This window comes from Chionomys nivalis, chromosome 10 (assembly GCF_950005125.1).
Source record: "Chionomys nivalis chromosome 10, mChiNiv1.1, whole genome shotgun sequence".
Classification (NCBI taxonomy): domain Eukaryota; kingdom Metazoa; phylum Chordata; class Mammalia; order Rodentia; family Cricetidae; genus Chionomys; species Chionomys nivalis.
The window spans coordinates 56,610,219-56,627,816 of NC_080095.1; the positions used below are offsets into that span (position 1 = coordinate 56,610,219).

Genomic DNA, 17,598 nt, shown 5'->3' on the forward strand with positions numbered 1-17,598 from the left:
ACGCATGCATGAAATTGTCAAGGAAAAATCAACTAAAAGGTATTAAGAAAAAAGCTTATGTCATTAGTCTGTATGCATTCATTTTCTAGGGAATATACTATCAATTATCTATAGAAAAGGTGGACAAATTGTTCAGTTTAACCCCCAAGAAAGGGCATGTGGAATAGTTATGCACAATTATGAGTAATATATGTTGATCAGTTTTAAAAACTAAAAAAAAAAAACAGTATCTTCTGCTTTAAGCCTTATATATAATCATGTCTTTCCTTCACTGTTTCTATTTATTTTCGATCTCTCTGTGTATGAGGGAGTGAGGGAGAGAAAGAGAGTAAGCATATAAGTGTATTTCTGTGTTTGTATGAGAATGGGTATATAAGTGCGTGTGTGTGATACTGTACATATGTATGTGTGTGATACGGACACTCATGTTTAGAATGTTTTAAACCCATATATTATTTGTGTAGCAGTGGGTTTAATCGTGCTAGCAATTATAATCCCTAGCAATCTAGCTATAAAGAAAAAATAAAAAGTCTAACACTTTATTCCTTGTACATAGAAACTTTCAGGTGAAATTTTCATCACCTTGTCAGAAAGCTGTAGTTCTTCCTGTAAAAACAGAATTAGAAGCAAATGTCATGGTGCCATAATTTACTGCAGGCTGATACAATTTATTAAAAATTTAACCTGTATTATCTAGAGTCTTATGCCATTCAGGAGTCTATTTATTGTATTAAATAATTCAGAGAGAACCTATCTCTGTATAATTTTCCCTGATATCAGCATAAGGGAAGAGGGTAACCTTTATTTTCAATGCTCTAATGAACACTGTCTGCTCATAATTGCTACTGTGGATATTCTTTTTTGCCTGTCCAGGATGATGCTCCTTAAGAGGACTTTCAGGTTCAGCTTCTCATGACACTGGTACCCAAATTTCCTGATAATTATACCAACTCAGATGATGTTTACCTTATCTCATTGTTGGTCTTTTTCTTTTTCTTTTTTTTCCTTCTGCTACAGGATGTTTTTTTTCAGAGTTCAAACAATGTTGGGGTCAGCTCAGCTTTTGCTATGTAGACTGATCTGAGTATATTTGACAACCAATAGAAAGTAATTCTAGTTAATGGACTCTCATTTAGTGAGAATCAGGGGAAGAATAAATCTAGGTCTCAGAAATGCTGAATTCTAAGTTTAAAGTGTCTACCCAGCATCTGTGTGATATTCTTATTAAAATCAAACAACATAAGCGCCCATCTGTGCTTTAAGGTTTTGAATGTTCTCCGAAGGTTATCTGAGTGAACAATTATTTTATTAAAATGTATATAAAGCAGATGTTTCAGTAGTATCTGGATATCAAAAATCATAGTGGATCAATCTGTTAGGAACCACCTTGCCTTAAGTGAGATCTGTGGTTTGTACCCTAAGCAAATCTCCTTTCTTTTCTTCAACTTAGGTAGGAAGTTACAAGAAAAAGTATGTCCCAAATCTAGTGCCTTCCTTTTTCTGTTCCTGTTATTTATGGGAAGATGGCTGATATTGTGTTTTTGTAACAGGATTTAAACACAAGAATATTATGGAATACATATATCTGAAAACAGAATAGTCTTTCTGTCCCATTGGAATTAGTAATTGTTTCAAACAGTCACTTCCTGTTTTTCAAAAACTATAGAACCACCAGATTTTAATAGATAAATTCTGTTCTCAGGGAGTTGTTTATTTTCCAAACTTTCTTGTAGATAAGCATTTTGATTCAACTATGCTCTATGACAGATTCCCATTGTAAGAGATTACAAGCAGGTGTTGGATCTTCTATCTTTATACTAGGAAAAAAATATGAATAGTTGTTAGGTAACTGCTGTTCTGGGCCTTGAACTCAAACAACTCAACAACAGGAATATCCCCACAGAGACTGAATTCCCAATTACTTAATGTCACGGCTAAGCATCAGCTGGCCTCACATCAGATTTGAGGTAACCAGCATAGACTATCTTTACCCTTGCATAAGTATCTGATAGTGGATCTGAATTATTTATAGCTAGCTTGCTGCTTAGCTGTACTTGACACAAAAACCTGAATTTTAGCTCAAATACTATAGGTTTGTTCAATAAATTTATATTATTTAAGTGCTAGGGATCTAACACTGAATTACCCATAAAACGTTATTTGTCCTCAAGGCTACCATCCTACCTATGGCATCATATCATAGAAGAAACTTCAGGAAATTGTTGAAAATAAGAATGAGTTCTCTTTGCCTCCTTGGACACTCTGTAGTTCAGAGCCCAGCAAACACATACAGTTACAGAAGTGCTGTTTCCTCATTCATTTATCCCTTCTAACAGATGGTTTTTTATTTCCTATTTTCCTCTATGGACTACATATACTGCAGCAATTGGTTCTTATCCAGAAATAGCTTTCTATCCCTTGATTTCCCCATAAGGACTTTCTTTTCTATTTTGTCTTTAAACAATGTTTTTCTGTGTTTTCATCACCCTAGTAAGCATATTTGTAACTACAATGAATTGAATCATGTGATCTATGCTATGCCTACTTTTAAAAATAGGATTTCTTTGGTTGTCCATTATATAATGAATTTGCAAGTATTTAAAGGTATAAGGAAAAGTCTACTATTCTATGAATAAAATATTTTGTATACTTATAAGCTACATATTCATTATATTTGCTTGTTTCCTCACTAATTTCCTTGTGTTACCAATTTTTCTAGTCCACTAAGAGATTATTGAGAGAAAACTGCATTTCTTGCCTTCTTGTGTTTTAAAAATTTGCCAAGAGCCTCTCCTGGTCTTTATTTTACTGAATCATCAGTAACAATAATGGTTTTCTAATGTTAAAGATGAATAATTGGTTTGCATTTTCTCTGACCACTTTATCCATGGCTTCATTCTCAGTACTATTTTTTAATCTTTATTATTATATATATGGTGTGTATGATATAATATGTATATAAATATGGCATGTAAAACATTATATATTACAAGATATATCTATCCTCTAATTCTAAATGTACTCTAACAAATTATATATATGTATATATGTACATGAATATGAAGTATGCATATATACACACACACACACACACACACACACATATATATATATATATAAAATAACAAAGAAAATAATAAGTCATGAATTTGAAAGGGAGCAACAGTACAAGGGACAATTTGGAGGGAGGGAAAAAGGGTAAAGTTATGTAATTACATTATAATCTCAAAATAAACAGAAAATTATTTTAAAAAGAAAAAAATAGAATTCTCTATCAAATCTAGGGAAGTTATATAACAGAATTAAAGGTGATGCAAATTTACAGGGAAATGTTCCTGTTGTGTCATCTGTTTTTTAATAATAAATACTTTAAGGAAATAATCCTTAGTAGAAAGGTCTGATGTTTTCAAATTTTTAGGACTTAGCAGACTATGTGAGACATGAACAAGCCAATATACCTGCACACAACGGTGTGATAAAAGCTGCGATATCAAAGTACGAATTTTGTTTCCAGGTAGAAGGAATAAACTAATATTTTATCTGAACCACTCATTTCTTAGTTTTACCTCTCTGACTCTATCATAACAATCAAATGCAGGGTTTTTTGTTAGAGCATGGCTAACCTAGTCAACACATCATTGCTCAGGTGTTCGGTCACCTATTTTCAAGAGTGCATGTCAATCAGAAATGTTATAATAATAACAAATTAGAATTCCACCTTTTGCACATTTCTGCTCAATCTTGGTGTCTTTTTGTTTGTCTGTTTGTTTATTGAGATGAGGGTCTCTCTATGCAGCTCTAGACTCAAACTTACATGAAGACCAGTCTATCCTCAAATTTACAGACATTCACCTTAACTTTGGTGCTTTGTACCATAAGCCAATTAGTTATGAAAGCTCATGAAAACATTGGCTCAGAAATAAATGACTCCCCATTACTGTGGAGCTTTGCCCATCTGGAACAGAATGTTTACAGTGCTAGTACAGGGGAGAAATTCTGCCTTCCTGCATTGTTCATTTTCTGGTGTTTTGTGACCAACAGTCAAAGCATGTTAAAACTAGCATTCCTGGGAGAGAAAGGCGAAACTCACCTTCAAGATCCCCCAACTCTGAGACTTGTGAAGAGTGGGCTAGCAATAAACGTATGAAGAGCATCAAAAGATGCACTTTTCCAATATACAATTCTCATTTAAAAGCAAGACTAGGAAAAAGACCAATGAGAAATGTATAAATTTTAATTAAATAATTTTAGCTTAGACTTATTGGAATTGAAAGATAAGAATATACACACATAATACATAAATAGAACCTCTTCTTATGCATAATGTTATTTATGTACATATGTATGTAAGTAATATGTATATCAGTTACATACACACATAAACATATGTAAGTGTGTGTTGTGTGTTTTCTGGATGACCCTTTCATATGGAATAACCAGTTGGTGTGCTCTTCTGTAGGGAACTTTCTCATACCTTAGTTGCTTATAGTTTTTCATCTAGGCTTGAACTTAATGAGCTTTCCACATCTACTAAGCACATCTCTTGGTGCCTTCTTGGTCCAGGTCATATTTCAGCAGCCATGTTGGTGAGACTTTATGGGTATAGCTTCTGACACATCTAGGAGACAGTTTATTGGCAAACTCCAAATTCCTTGGCTTCTTACACTCTTTCTGCCTTCTCTTCCACAGTGATCACTGAGACTTAGTGCAAAAGTTGTATTTTGGATGTGTCTATTGGAACTAGGATCTGCAACTTTGCATTTTGGTTGGTTGTGGTTTTCTAATATAGTCTCTATCTGTTACAAAGAGGCAGTCCCTTTATGAATGGCAAGGAATACACTTATGCGTGGGTATAAAGATATTTTGAATGGAGCTCGGTGGTGCTGATTTTATATAGCAGTTATAGGTTCATCTCCTAGATCCTTAACTTCACTAGGCTTGAGTAGTTGGTTACACTCACCAGTTCCAGATATGAGTTGTCTTTTGTTAAGGAGGTCCTAAGTCCAATCAGAAAGATATTGGTTATATGTAGAAACATATGTATATAAACATATATTTTTCTATGTAACGAGGGGCCATACATGCCTTAGGGATACATATCCATACATATCCATGAGGATAACTTCCAGAGGAGGGAATAAGGGTGAGTTGGGGGAAAGTAGGGGACAGCAAGAAGAAGGGAGGGAGAGGGAACTATGGTTGGTATGTGAAATGAATACAGTTATAAATATTAAAAAAAGAAAAAGAAAGATGTTGGTTACCACCCAAGGAAGCATACGGCTACTGAACCCTTAGGGCAATTGTTCCATGCTGGTGTTGTTGTGGTTAACAGGTGTAGTTAACAGGTAAGATTGCTGCATGCTTTTTTCCTTCCTTTGGAATGTTGCGTTTGCCTCAGATACCATGAAAGTTCGCCCTCAGAGAGGATGCCTTCAGGCCAGTTTCTACTTAGGAGGCCATTTTTTAATTGGGTTATTCAAGTAAATTGTTCTTTTAAGTTGAATAAGTGAAAATGGTCATTTAATTGTTTTAATTACCAAAGGAAGAAATTTTTAGTATCTTTACCATACTTAGTTGTGTGATTACAAGCAAACATACATTATCTTAAGAAAATAGTTTGTTTTCTACTTTATATTTTGATTTTCAAATTATATTTGATTCACTTTCAGCTCTCATCAGTATTAACTTCTATGTGTGTATGTGTGTGTGTGTGTATGAGAAAAAGAGAGAGAGAGCGAGCGAGAGAGAGAGAGAGAGAGAGAGAGAGAGAGAGAGAGAGAGAGAATGTTCATGCACAGATATGCACAAGATGCTGGGTATGAAATTCAACACCTGAAGCATACTAAGCAAATGCTAACTTTTGTTCTCAGTTCTTCTGTATCTACCCAGTAGGTTTGTTGTATTGATTCTCATGCAAATAGAAAAGTGAAGTAAGTTGTAGTTCGATGACTACAAGGATATTTATGTCTATCACATCATTCATAAAATTTTCTGAAAGGAATTTTTGACACTTTATTGCTGCCATCTTTCTAGCTTCTCACTGTTTCCAACTGGGAAATAAACTTTATTTCCTCTTGCTTTAATGAATATGCTTGAAATTAAAATGCTAAGAAATTTTCAGCTACAACATGTTCATTTGTGTTTCCTTTTTAAACTCAAATTTTATGATCTTGCCATTCTTATTCACTTACTATAAATATAATATGCATGTAAATATAAATTATATAATTGACATTCTTTATTATATATTCTGGTCTACATGAATAAAATAATTGGTACGTTTATTGAATTACTACTCCCTTTTCTTTATTCTGCTCTCATATATTACATTCCAAATCTTGCAACCCAAATTATCCATCTGGGGATCATGATTGAATTATCTGTGCTCCAAAAAAATCAGGCAACCCTGCCTCTCTACCTCTAAAACCTGCAGTTCTCATGGCCTCTCCCTTGAACCAGTTCCACCCCATGCAAGCAGATTACCTACGGATGTGACATGCTCCTAGTGTCTTCAGTATCAAGGGTCTCCAGACAACTTAGGTTTCAAGTTCACAGCTTCACACATTGGCTTTGTGATGTTCTCTCAGAGATTCCCATTTTCATTCACATCATTTTGCCTTCTGTTATTTTGGAACCTTGTCAGAAGCTTACACCACCCGCCTTGGTCTTGCTTCCATCGGGACTCTAAAACCACCACTGTGTGAATAATGCTGCCAGCTCTAGATAAAGGCTGCCCGCCCTTAGACCTCAGCTGAGTCAGTGTTTGTATGCTTTAAACAACTGACTCTTGGGAATACTCCCCTCTGTTCTTTGCAAACAAGAAACCCCTATTGACATTGTCAGTTAGACTTTCTCATTTTAAATGAATTTGAAAGTTTTACTTAATGAGTTCTTTAATAGATGAGATGTTTCCCTCTTAACTCCACTCCTAGTTAACCAAAATAGAGCAAAATTCTCTTTAATAGTGTAACTTCTTTAATAATTTCAGCCACTTTTCTCAGCACCAATATCTTCTTTCTTTCTCTCTACTTTCCTTTCCTTTTTTCCTCTTTCCTCCTTCTTTCTCTTTTATCTATCTATCTATCTATCTATCTATCTATCTATCTATCTATCATCTATTCACTTATCTCTCATATATTCTGATTGCAATTTCCCCTCCCTCCTTTCTTCCAAACTCCCCATGCCCTGTCAACCAAATCCACTCCTCCTCCATTTCCCTTAGGAAAAGAGCACATCTCCCAGAGATATCAACCAAAGGCAGCATAACAAGTTACAATAAGATTAGACACATACTTCCATATCAAGGCTGGACAAGAAAACTCAGTAGGAGAAAAGGGTCCCAGGAGCATGCAGAGAGTCACAAACACCCCTACTCTGCTGTTAGGCATCTCAAAAAAAAAAAAAAATCAATCTACACAACCATAGCTATACACAGAGGAGTTAGTTCAGAATTGCTTTTTTAAGATTTAGGAGGCTTAGATTTGAAGTTTGATCACTATGGCATTACGGTAATTTCTACTATTGATCTTAGGGATTGTTAAGACATCAGTTTTCTACATTTACGTCTCTGGTGCACCTGGAATTTATCTAAGCATAAGAGGCCAATTATAGAACAACTGTTTCCTCCTTGTATGTATACAATCCATTGCTGCCACACTGTTTTGTAAACAATTCTCCCTTCTGTCTATTTCTCTAAAATGCCACAAATGGGATTTTTTTTTACATCTCATTTTATGGGACTATTTCTGTACTCTTAACAAAAAGTGTGTTTCAGATAATGGCTACAAATCTCTCTGGTGGTGGTTTGTGATCCTTAGAGTGATTAGGAGGAAAATAAAGACATTTTGTTGCTGTATAACATTTACAGTGATGGTGGAAGGCAACTAAGGGTTGAGGATGTGTCGCTCAAGCAAAAGCAAAACAGTGATGCCAACTTAAGACCCGACTTCTTTTTCCCCAACTGTTACATCCTTAGCACAAAACAATAGTGATTTTAAGCATATCTCTAGTAAATCCTGAAGCGTCATTATTTTTAATACTCTAAGTGACAAAATAGAAAAAAAAAGAATTTATTGTTTGCAAAAACTGGACAGTACTGTCAAGGAAAGGAATTTGTGTGGTTGAGTTTTGTGATGAACTAGCCCATTCTTTCTTTTTTTTTTTTTTTTTTTTTTTTTTTTTTTTTTTTTTTTGAGCCTTAGAGGGATAGCTTGTTCAGCCTAGATATAGTGGGGAGGGCCTTGGTCCTGCCTCAAAGTGGTTTACTACACTTTGCAACTTCCCTTGGGAAGCCTTACCCTCTTTGAGGAATGGATAGCAGCTGTAGATTGGGGGAAATGTAGAGGGAGCAGGAGGAGGTGAGGGAGTGGGAACTGGAATTGGTATGTGAAATGAGAAAAGATTGTTTCAAAAAGAAATGAATAAATTTAAATTTAAAAAGGGTTATTATTATTAAACGTGTGGTGATTCAGACATGTATTTTCTAGGCATTTTTAATGAATTAATTGATCATGCCCATTTGTCTTAAAACAATTTACATATTTTCAATGGTGATAAAGGCATGGTTTTAAGAGAAAAATTATAATTTGGGAAAGTCAGCATAATGACTTTTTGGTATTTAAAGGCTCTAAAGAGGAGACAGTTTGATGGAGTTGTTACATGTGATCTCAGTTGTATCTTATAATGATGAAGTTTGGTACTAGTAACTTTTTTTAAACCTTTATAGCTCAGCGGGTATTTCTCAAATGACTAATATCCAATGTTGCAAAATAATGCAGACTCAAAGATCAATTCAAGAGCAAAAATGACCCAGGAATCTTCATATAATAGACTATAGAATGACTTTTGTTGTGGTCTTGGATTATTCTGTGCAAAAATGTAGAAAAAACTACCACTTGTGGGGTTTCAATGTAGAAGATGCATGATTCTCTGAAAAGGCTATTGAATAAAGAAGTCTTTCTGAATGAGGATCAGTGTGGATTCAGATTTTCTTTGTCTGTTTCTTAAAAGGAAACATCTTGAATATGCAGAAGTTGATAAGGAATTCTGTCTAACTTAGTTCCCCTAAGCTGGATACTAAAGAAAGCCATAGTGGTGGAAAGTATGTTACTCTTAGTTGTTTTTCTGATTAACAGCCATACTGCTGTTAGTATGGCATAACTTTAAGATTATATTTAAAATACAGGCTATTCGGATCAATACTATTTTATTTTAAACAAATAAATGGATAATTACAGTTGAAAAGTGTTCTATTGCATACATTTACCACATTTTTATTATTCATTCATCGGTTGGAAGACATTTAGGTTGTTTCCATTTCCTGGCTCTTTAGGAGGGTGGCAATGGACATTGCTAAGCAAGTATCTGTGGAACATGTTGTTGGGTCCTTTGGGCATATGCCAATGAGTGTGGCATGTAGTAGATTTATTTTTAGTTTCCTGAGCATCCTCAACGCTTCAATAATTTACATCCCTACCAAAGTGAATGAGGGTCCTCTTTCTAAAATTTCAACAGCATTTGTTGTCAGCAGTTTTGTTGATCTTAGTCATTCTGACTAGAATAAGATGAAAAAGCCAAAGTTGCTTTATTTTGCATTGCACATACACACACACACACACGTATGTATGTTTGCATGTGTATCTATCTATGTAACAATAATGATCAGGAAAAATAGGATATCAACATGAGAGTAGGGAGAGCATAGGAGGAGTTGATAAGAGAATATTTGTATATTAACAATCTAATTTTACAAATTTGAAAGACTTAGACCATTTCTATAACTCTTTTAATTCAGACCTTTCATATTCTGAAGCATTCAGTTTTCTAAATCAGCTTTAGCATTATTTTGAAACGTTTGCAAAAATTGTTATTTAGTAACTTGAATTTTAGTATTTATTTTTAAAATAAAATAAAAATCTCTACACAAAGACAAAACTGTCATTTATTTATTAAAAATCCTTATTTCTTTGCTTATAGATATTAAAATTTTAGTTAAAACAGAATTCTAAGCTTTTCAGTGGAAACATTACAGATTTTAGAGATAACGTAATTGACAAACTACTTGGGTACAAATTAAACATTTACTTCCTGTAGTTTTCCATATACATACCAAGATTAGAAAAATATAGGCTATTTCTTTTGTCTGGAAAACATTTTTTGTTGCTTTTACGGTGCAGAGAAAACATGCTTATTTTCATCCTGCTAATTTATGATGTGAAAAACTTTTTTAAAGACAACTTAATGCCATTATATTAAAATTTTAGTGTGCAGTGTGTGAAAGTGACATGGCTATGGGTTATACAGCTTCGAGTTTGAAAACTCCTACTTAGTTTTCTCCATATTTCCATATGCTCAATATTATACAAATTTAAGCAGAGTATTTCTCTTGGTTGCTTCCAAACTCTAAATAATTTTTTAAATACATGGGCAAAGCAAAGAGAAAAATAAAACCAAACAGTTTTCATCTTCTATCTTGCAGCACTATACAACATTAATATGTGGCTTTTTATTCAGGTTTTATATATGACAACACACAAAATTTAAGTTGAATACCAGTAGTTATTGCTAGCACACACAAAATCTGTTGCTCACAGCTGTGTTCAAAAGAATGGTATTGTTGATAATGGACAATTTTAGATATTCAAATTGTTTTGACAGTTTGATAGGATTGCACTCTCTCAAAAGTTTACACATTTTTTTGAAAATAATTATTGATGTAAAGTGAATTCCAATTTTCAAAATAGCGAATCATTTGTGGGCTTATTAAAGCAAAGTCATTACATAAAACAAAACCCCTTTTAACCACCAGGTGTATGAAATTATACATAATCTCTATACGCCATTATAGTAACGTGCCTACATTATCTAAACCAAAGAGAAAATTTTAAATGAAATAATGAAGCATGTCCCAAAAGAAACAAGAGCCTATTTGATCCAAATTACAAAAAGTGCCTTACAAAGTTCAGACATATATAAGGAAATCTGGAATGCTCAGCAGACACAGAAGCTGAGTCTTGTTTCTGCGGTGCATTGCCTGCAGTCTGGTGAGACTGCTGATGACGTCCATACCTTTGGTTCTAGCTGACTTGCACTCTACGGTGATGAGGTTAGCACCTGCGACTTTGTAACTCAGTTGGGGACATATATATTAATTTCTCACTAATGCAATAGAAAGGCAGTACAGTGGCTCCGAAAGCCAGCTCAACATAGCAATAACTGCTGTTTGATTGTCTGCGGAAAACCAACCTAAAGTAACAATCTTTGTTGATGCTTGCTCAGATCAGGTGGACCAAAACAGCAGGAAGTGCCTCTGACAGATTCCAGGACTCGAGTGTCTTCAATGAGACTTTGAGGATTACAAACATTCAGAGACACCAAGGTGGCCGCTATTACTGTAAAGCAGAGAACGGCTTGGGGTCCCCAGCAATAAAGTCGATCCGAGTGGATGTGTACTGTAAGTAAATCTCAGCCAAATACTGTTCTTACTAATTTACTTCTGTGATTAACTGTGGTTTTCTGAAAATAAACAAACAGTTCCTTCAGTTATGAATGAAAATTTTATATGACAGGGGTAAACCTTTAGGAAGCATCTTTTTTTTTTTTTTTAACGTGTGCTTCTGCACATGGGTGGGTGCATAGAAAGGGTGGACAGCAACGCCAGGTATCCTCCTTTAGGTTCAGACCACAGCGAGTGTGTGGCACTATACCTGACATTTCCTTATAGATTTTGAAGACCCAAATGAGGCCCTGAAGCTTGACTGGCAGAACCTAACTTGCTCTGAGCCATTTCTGAGAATAGAAATTTAACTTCAAGTTTTAGTAATTTGTGACATAATACAGTAAAGAATATGTAATATCCCACTGAAAAGATGGCAAATATTATTGGTAATACAAATAGCCTCTTTGCATTTAGTATGTACACACATGTTCATATACATTTTATGTTTACATGTGTGGTACTATGAATGTAATTGACTCCCATAAGCTCATTGAGAGTGGCACTATTAGGAAGTATGGCTTTGATGGAGTAGGTGTGGCTTTGTTGAAGAAAGTGTGTCACTATGAAGGTGTGCTTTGATGTCTCATTTATACTCAAGTCATGCGCAATATTTCGTTTCACTTCCTTTTGCCTGCACAAGATATAGAACCCTTAGCTACCTCTCTAGCACCATGTTTGCCTGTACACTGCTACGTCCCACCATGATGATGATGGATTGAACCTTTGATCTGTAAGCCATCCAATTAAATGTTTTCCTTTATATGAGTTACCGTGGTCATGGTGTCTCTTTGCAGCAACAGAAACCCTAACTAAAACAACATATAGGTACATACATGAACAAACACACACACACACATCAAAATTTCTTTGTGTGTAACCCTAGTTGCCCTTGAATTTGCTCTTTAGACCAATGCTCATGCTCAGATTTCCACCTACCCTTGCCTCCCAAGTGCTGGGATTAAAGGCATGTGCCACCACAGTCTCGTAAGCATATATATCTTAATTAACTTTAAGAAGAAAGGATCATTCCATAATGTACTTTGACTTGCTTGTTCATTTTACCTGTGTGCAGAGTCAACCGTTATAATTTTTAATGCACATTTTGTATGCAAGCACGGTTATCTGCATTGCCTTGTGAGGGCCCACATATCTCTCTGAACAGCATACTGTTTGCAAGTGGCCATGCCTGACCCCGAAAACACGGTGCCTCCTGGAGACTGTTGCTTGACTGCTTCATTAGGTCACATTCTCCGACTTTTCCTTCCTTACTATGTTTAGAATCTTCTGCTCTCTTTACTTCTTTCCCTAGCAAAGAAATTAAGCGCCTGCATTTAGTTCCGTCTGTTACACAGGTTCATCTAGAACACTTGTTGTTTTCACAAGAAATGGCATTTATTTTTAAGTCTCTAATATTAGATTGCATTTTTCTCTCCTTTAAGTAATTCAGACAAAATAACAAGTGAGGCAATCCTGTTTTCCAGCCTGTTTTCTTTTTATTCCCCTTTCCTGTTCTTTCAACAGAGTGCAGGTGTTACATAGTTAGAGGGAGACTAGAAATTATCAATGGTCTATTCATGGAGCCTATGCTAGGCTCATTTATTTATGGAGACAATAAGGAAGGAAGTAGTGACAGCAGCATTTGTGATTCATCTTCCACAGTTAAGGACTTGTGGCCCTCTTGCGTATGACAGAAGCCTGTGTGCCATTCATTCCAGGATCTTTTAGCCCCAAGACATCCACCGACATGATCCTGGCAGGTTCATCCTATGTGCCACACTGACCTTCTGTATATCCAAGTTGGTCATACCTGTATACTTCCCAGCCATAGCCAAGCACCAACCCTCCACTTAGGTTCTATAAGGTTTGAATGTATTTGTAAATAAACTTATTTTAATTTAAATGAATTAAATACTCTTATTTATTTATTGTACACCATTTAATTAAATGAACTGCTATTTCTTTGTTTATTAGGTCATGATGTTTAAATACAAATATCTAGTATCTTGAATACAATTCAAAAATTTAAAATGTTCTCAGAGTGAATACATGGTTGCCTTTTGTTTGTCCTGCTATGTCTGGGTAATGCTTGTGAGTTTCATATAAAATAGATTGGTAGCAAAATGTGACCAGAAGCTCCTTAAGTAGTAAATTTTAATTTTTAATTTATTCTTTAATTACTTTACTTTGTATGTGCAAACATATTTTGCTCATAAAATTTGTTTGATTAGAATATTGCCACCACTCCTGCTGGGGGTCTCATATGTCCTATGGTGTATGTATTGTATTTTTATAAATGAAGTACTATAAGTCCCGAAACGTAGTAGCAACTAGTTCAATAAGAGTATCTGACTACATTGATACCACAATGGGCTTGATGACAGTAAAATATGTGTCTTTGGGGCTTAAAAACTCATATACAAAGCAGGAAATAACATTTGAAGAGTTTTAAAAGATTGTTTTTTTCCCGTGGCTAAACCTTTCAATACTATCCTGAATTGCTCCTTTTACCTTTCTATTCAGAGTGGGTTATGCCTGAGCAATTGATGCTGGTCAGCTTCCCGGGATGATAGCGCTGCCCATTCCTTTCCCCGGTGCCTCTCATTTATTAAAATGCCAATCAAACCCTTGCAGCTATGTCGCCTTCTTCACTTTGAATTTCTTTGGTTTTTTTAAGATGTAATTTAGGTTTACAAACACCATATTCTATATTATTTGAGTGAAATATTACTAAGATATGTGCCATATTTAATTTATATTGTTTTCCTGAGCCTTTCTGATATACAGTCAACGAGACAGTCATCTAAATTCGAGAAAATAATACTAAGCTTTGGATTGTATTAACAAATGCAACATCTCATTATGAGGGATTTCCCAGGTAATGCCCTCAGTTCCCATGATCAATTCATAATAAGAACCTGGTAATTTTTCCATAATTATACCTACTTATATGACTATGAATAAATTTCCTTTCATAGTAAATTTTAAAAGATTTGAGTGATAAAAATATAGAGATAACTAGTCTATTTGTAAAATCTGTTTTCTGAATATAACTTCCAATGAAAGCCAGAGTACATAGGTTCATGTTTTCATGTACTACACAAACCTCAACAATTTGTAACTGTCCATCACTGGTAATAAAAACATGGCTAAAAGAGCAATGTTGTGCTTTCTTCCCACAGTGTAACAAAATGCCTGACACAAACAGTTTAGGTGAGGGATGTCTTTTGTTTAACTTACATCTTCAGAAGTTTCAGCCCGTGGTTGGTGGACCTCCTTAGGATAGGCAAAACATCGTGGTGTCCTCGTGTAGAGCAGAGTGGTCTCTTCCCTCGTGACAGGAAACCAGTAAAAGTACAGAATGTAGTAATTTGGTTTAATAGACATGTTTCTTATACTAGGAGAGATGAAACTTTGTGGGACCTCACAGGAGAGCTGATGATATGCCTTGATGTCACTTAAGACTTGGCAAACACCTATCATGTAGTCAGACTCTTTCAGGTTAGCCAGCCTTTAAAAGAGCAGTGCCATACCTTTAAGTTTCTATATTTGAAGATTAAAATGTAAATGCCCCCTAAAGACATATATTTGATTGCTGTATTCATATTTTGTGGAAGTGTTGTAAAAAGGATTAAAGAGCATGAGGTGTTGGAGGAGGTGTTTCGCTTGGGGTGGCTTTGATGTTTTAAAAGCTCACATATGGCTTAGTCTCTTATTTTCTGTCTCTATCTCCAACTTAAAAGAATAACATATAAACTCTCAGCTACCACCCCAGTGCCGTGCCTTTCAGCTTGCTGGTTTGCTCCCTGTCACTGTGGTCTGGTACTTACCCTCTGACACTGTAAGCAACTCCCTAATTAAATGTATTCTTTTATAAGTTGCCTTTAGCGTGGTGTCTTTTCACAACAACAGAAAAGTAACAAAGGCAGCATATAACTTTTAGAACCCAAGTTAATGTATAGCTTTAAATTAAATGCTCTCATCCTCTGACCCTGGATAATATATGTGTGCATGTGTGTGTTATGATAACCACTTACTAAAGGTTGAAAGCAGACTTATGTAATAAATATACACCATAAATGTTATGAGCAAAATAGATACAGTTAATAATGTCTGTCTGCAGTGTTGTTTACTATTTTGTATCAGTACAGGTCAGTAAGGTAATTTCTCCACCTGTAAAACTCTGTTAAAGATGTCTAACCTCGTCCCCTTGCAATGTTTTCTGTGTTGCTCAGTACACAACACACAGCCCTTTGTTAGGAATGAGATGGATAGATACAATAGATTCAGACAGGAGACTGCCAGGCATCTAACAGACAGGCTGAAGATACAGGTAGAAGAGAAAATTCAAATTTGAACTAACTCTTGTTCAAATTAATCCAAGAGGAAGTGCCATGTTTACATTCCTTAAAGCAGCATGGGCATATTTTGGCCCCTCTGAGGTTATCATTAATGTGGGGACTGTCAGAAGAGAGAAGTAGCATCCTGGAACAAGATACCCTCAAGGACTCATTAGAGTGTCCTACATACTCCAGTGCAAACTTCCTCCTAACATTTTCAGGTGACACGGCCAGCTGGACACCATGCTTTCAGTAACAAGCATTTGGGGACAGGCTTTATGTTTAAATCATAGCAAGGAGCTTACCTGATGCTTTGTAAAAGATTTTATATCTCTCACTATAAGCTTAAAGTATGGTAATCATCGGGCATACAGAATAGACTACTGGAACTATTAACAGAAAGCACAAACAAGCTGTAGGGAAAGAGATGCAATCTGAACATGCTGCAAGGGTCAACAGTGAAGAATGCCTGCATAAGTGCAATAACATCGGAACCTGATCTAACACAAGGAGGGATAGAAATATGTGGAGGATATGAGAGGATCAGTATATGAGAGCGAAATAATTTTTGTTCATGGAAAGCAGTAAGTAACCCAATGTGAATGATGAAAAATAAAGCCATAAAACAGTGAAATATAGTACAGCAGAATCAACTGTGAATAGGATGCCTTAGGAAAGGCTACCACTAAGCATTAAAAACACCCATGCAATCCGGGAGTAGTAGCACATGGCTTCAATTCCAGCCTAGTATGTGCAGCAGGTCAGACCAGCATGCAAACATAAATTATTTCCTACGAGCTTGGTGTTTTTGTGGAACTCCTAACATTGGGAGTAGGGATGTTTCTAACTCTCTTGCCTGCTCTTGGGAGCCTTTTCCTCTCCCAGCAACCAGTATGAGGTTTTATGCCTAGGCTTATTGTAATTTTAAGGTGTGTTTGTTTCATATCCTTAGGAGACCTGCAATTCTCTGAAGGAGAACTAGGAAGGAAAGAACCTGGGGAAGAGGAGAATGAACCCTGTGTGTGGGAGGGTGAGGTTTGGAAGGAGACACTGAGGTCTGGATGTATTATATAAGGGGAAAATAAAAAATAAACAACAAATCCCACTTAGGCATTTATTTCATATGCAGCTTTTGGACTTTGAAGCGTGTCATGCATTTTTAATTTACAAAACACATGCATGACTATTAAACCTGGAGATTCCTGGTACTTTTGAATATTTAAATACGAAAATCCCACAATTCCGAGCTAACTTATCCCAAATCTTCTTCAGAAAACCTTATGCAGATTGCACAGACTAGTTTCTTCTCATACTTTTAATAAGTGGTGAAATTTGTTGGTATTTAATACTTGAAAATAGAAATATTGACCCCATAGATATATCATAAGTAAAGTGCAGACAACAATTTAGGCAAAAGTTGACACAACATTCTGATAATTAATAAATATCCTAACTTTTAAAAATAAACTCTTTCAGGGTCATCTCTACTACTATGTCTTTATATAGTGGTTGTGATTAAATATTTTGAAATATTTATAAATTATTTAATATTTTATAAATATTTAGAATATTATGCCACTCACAGTATAGCACCATCAGATTCTGTAAGGCTAAAAATGTGTGGGTTTTTGTTATTACGTTGTATGGCTTCAGTGAGTTTCAGCTATTTAAGGAGACAAAAAGTGTATGAATTTATTTAAGTAGATTAAAGCAGCTAAGTAGAAAGTATCATGGCATCAGTTCCCACAACATGAAATAGCGATA

The 17,598-nt window shown here is 35.3% G+C and overlaps 1 protein-coding gene across 1 annotated transcript in view; it reads left to right on the forward strand.

The window, feature by feature from the left end:
- Positions 1 to 17,598, forward strand: part of Mdga2 (MAM domain containing glycosylphosphatidylinositol anchor 2) — a 713,503-nt gene that overhangs the window by 388,380 nt on the left and 307,525 nt on the right. The window contains exon 3 of the mRNA XM_057782716.1: positions 11,278 to 11,452. Coding sequence (XP_057638699.1) covers positions 11,278 to 11,452 — 175 coding nt within the window. The remainder of the gene's footprint in view (positions 1 to 11,277; positions 11,453 to 17,598) is intronic.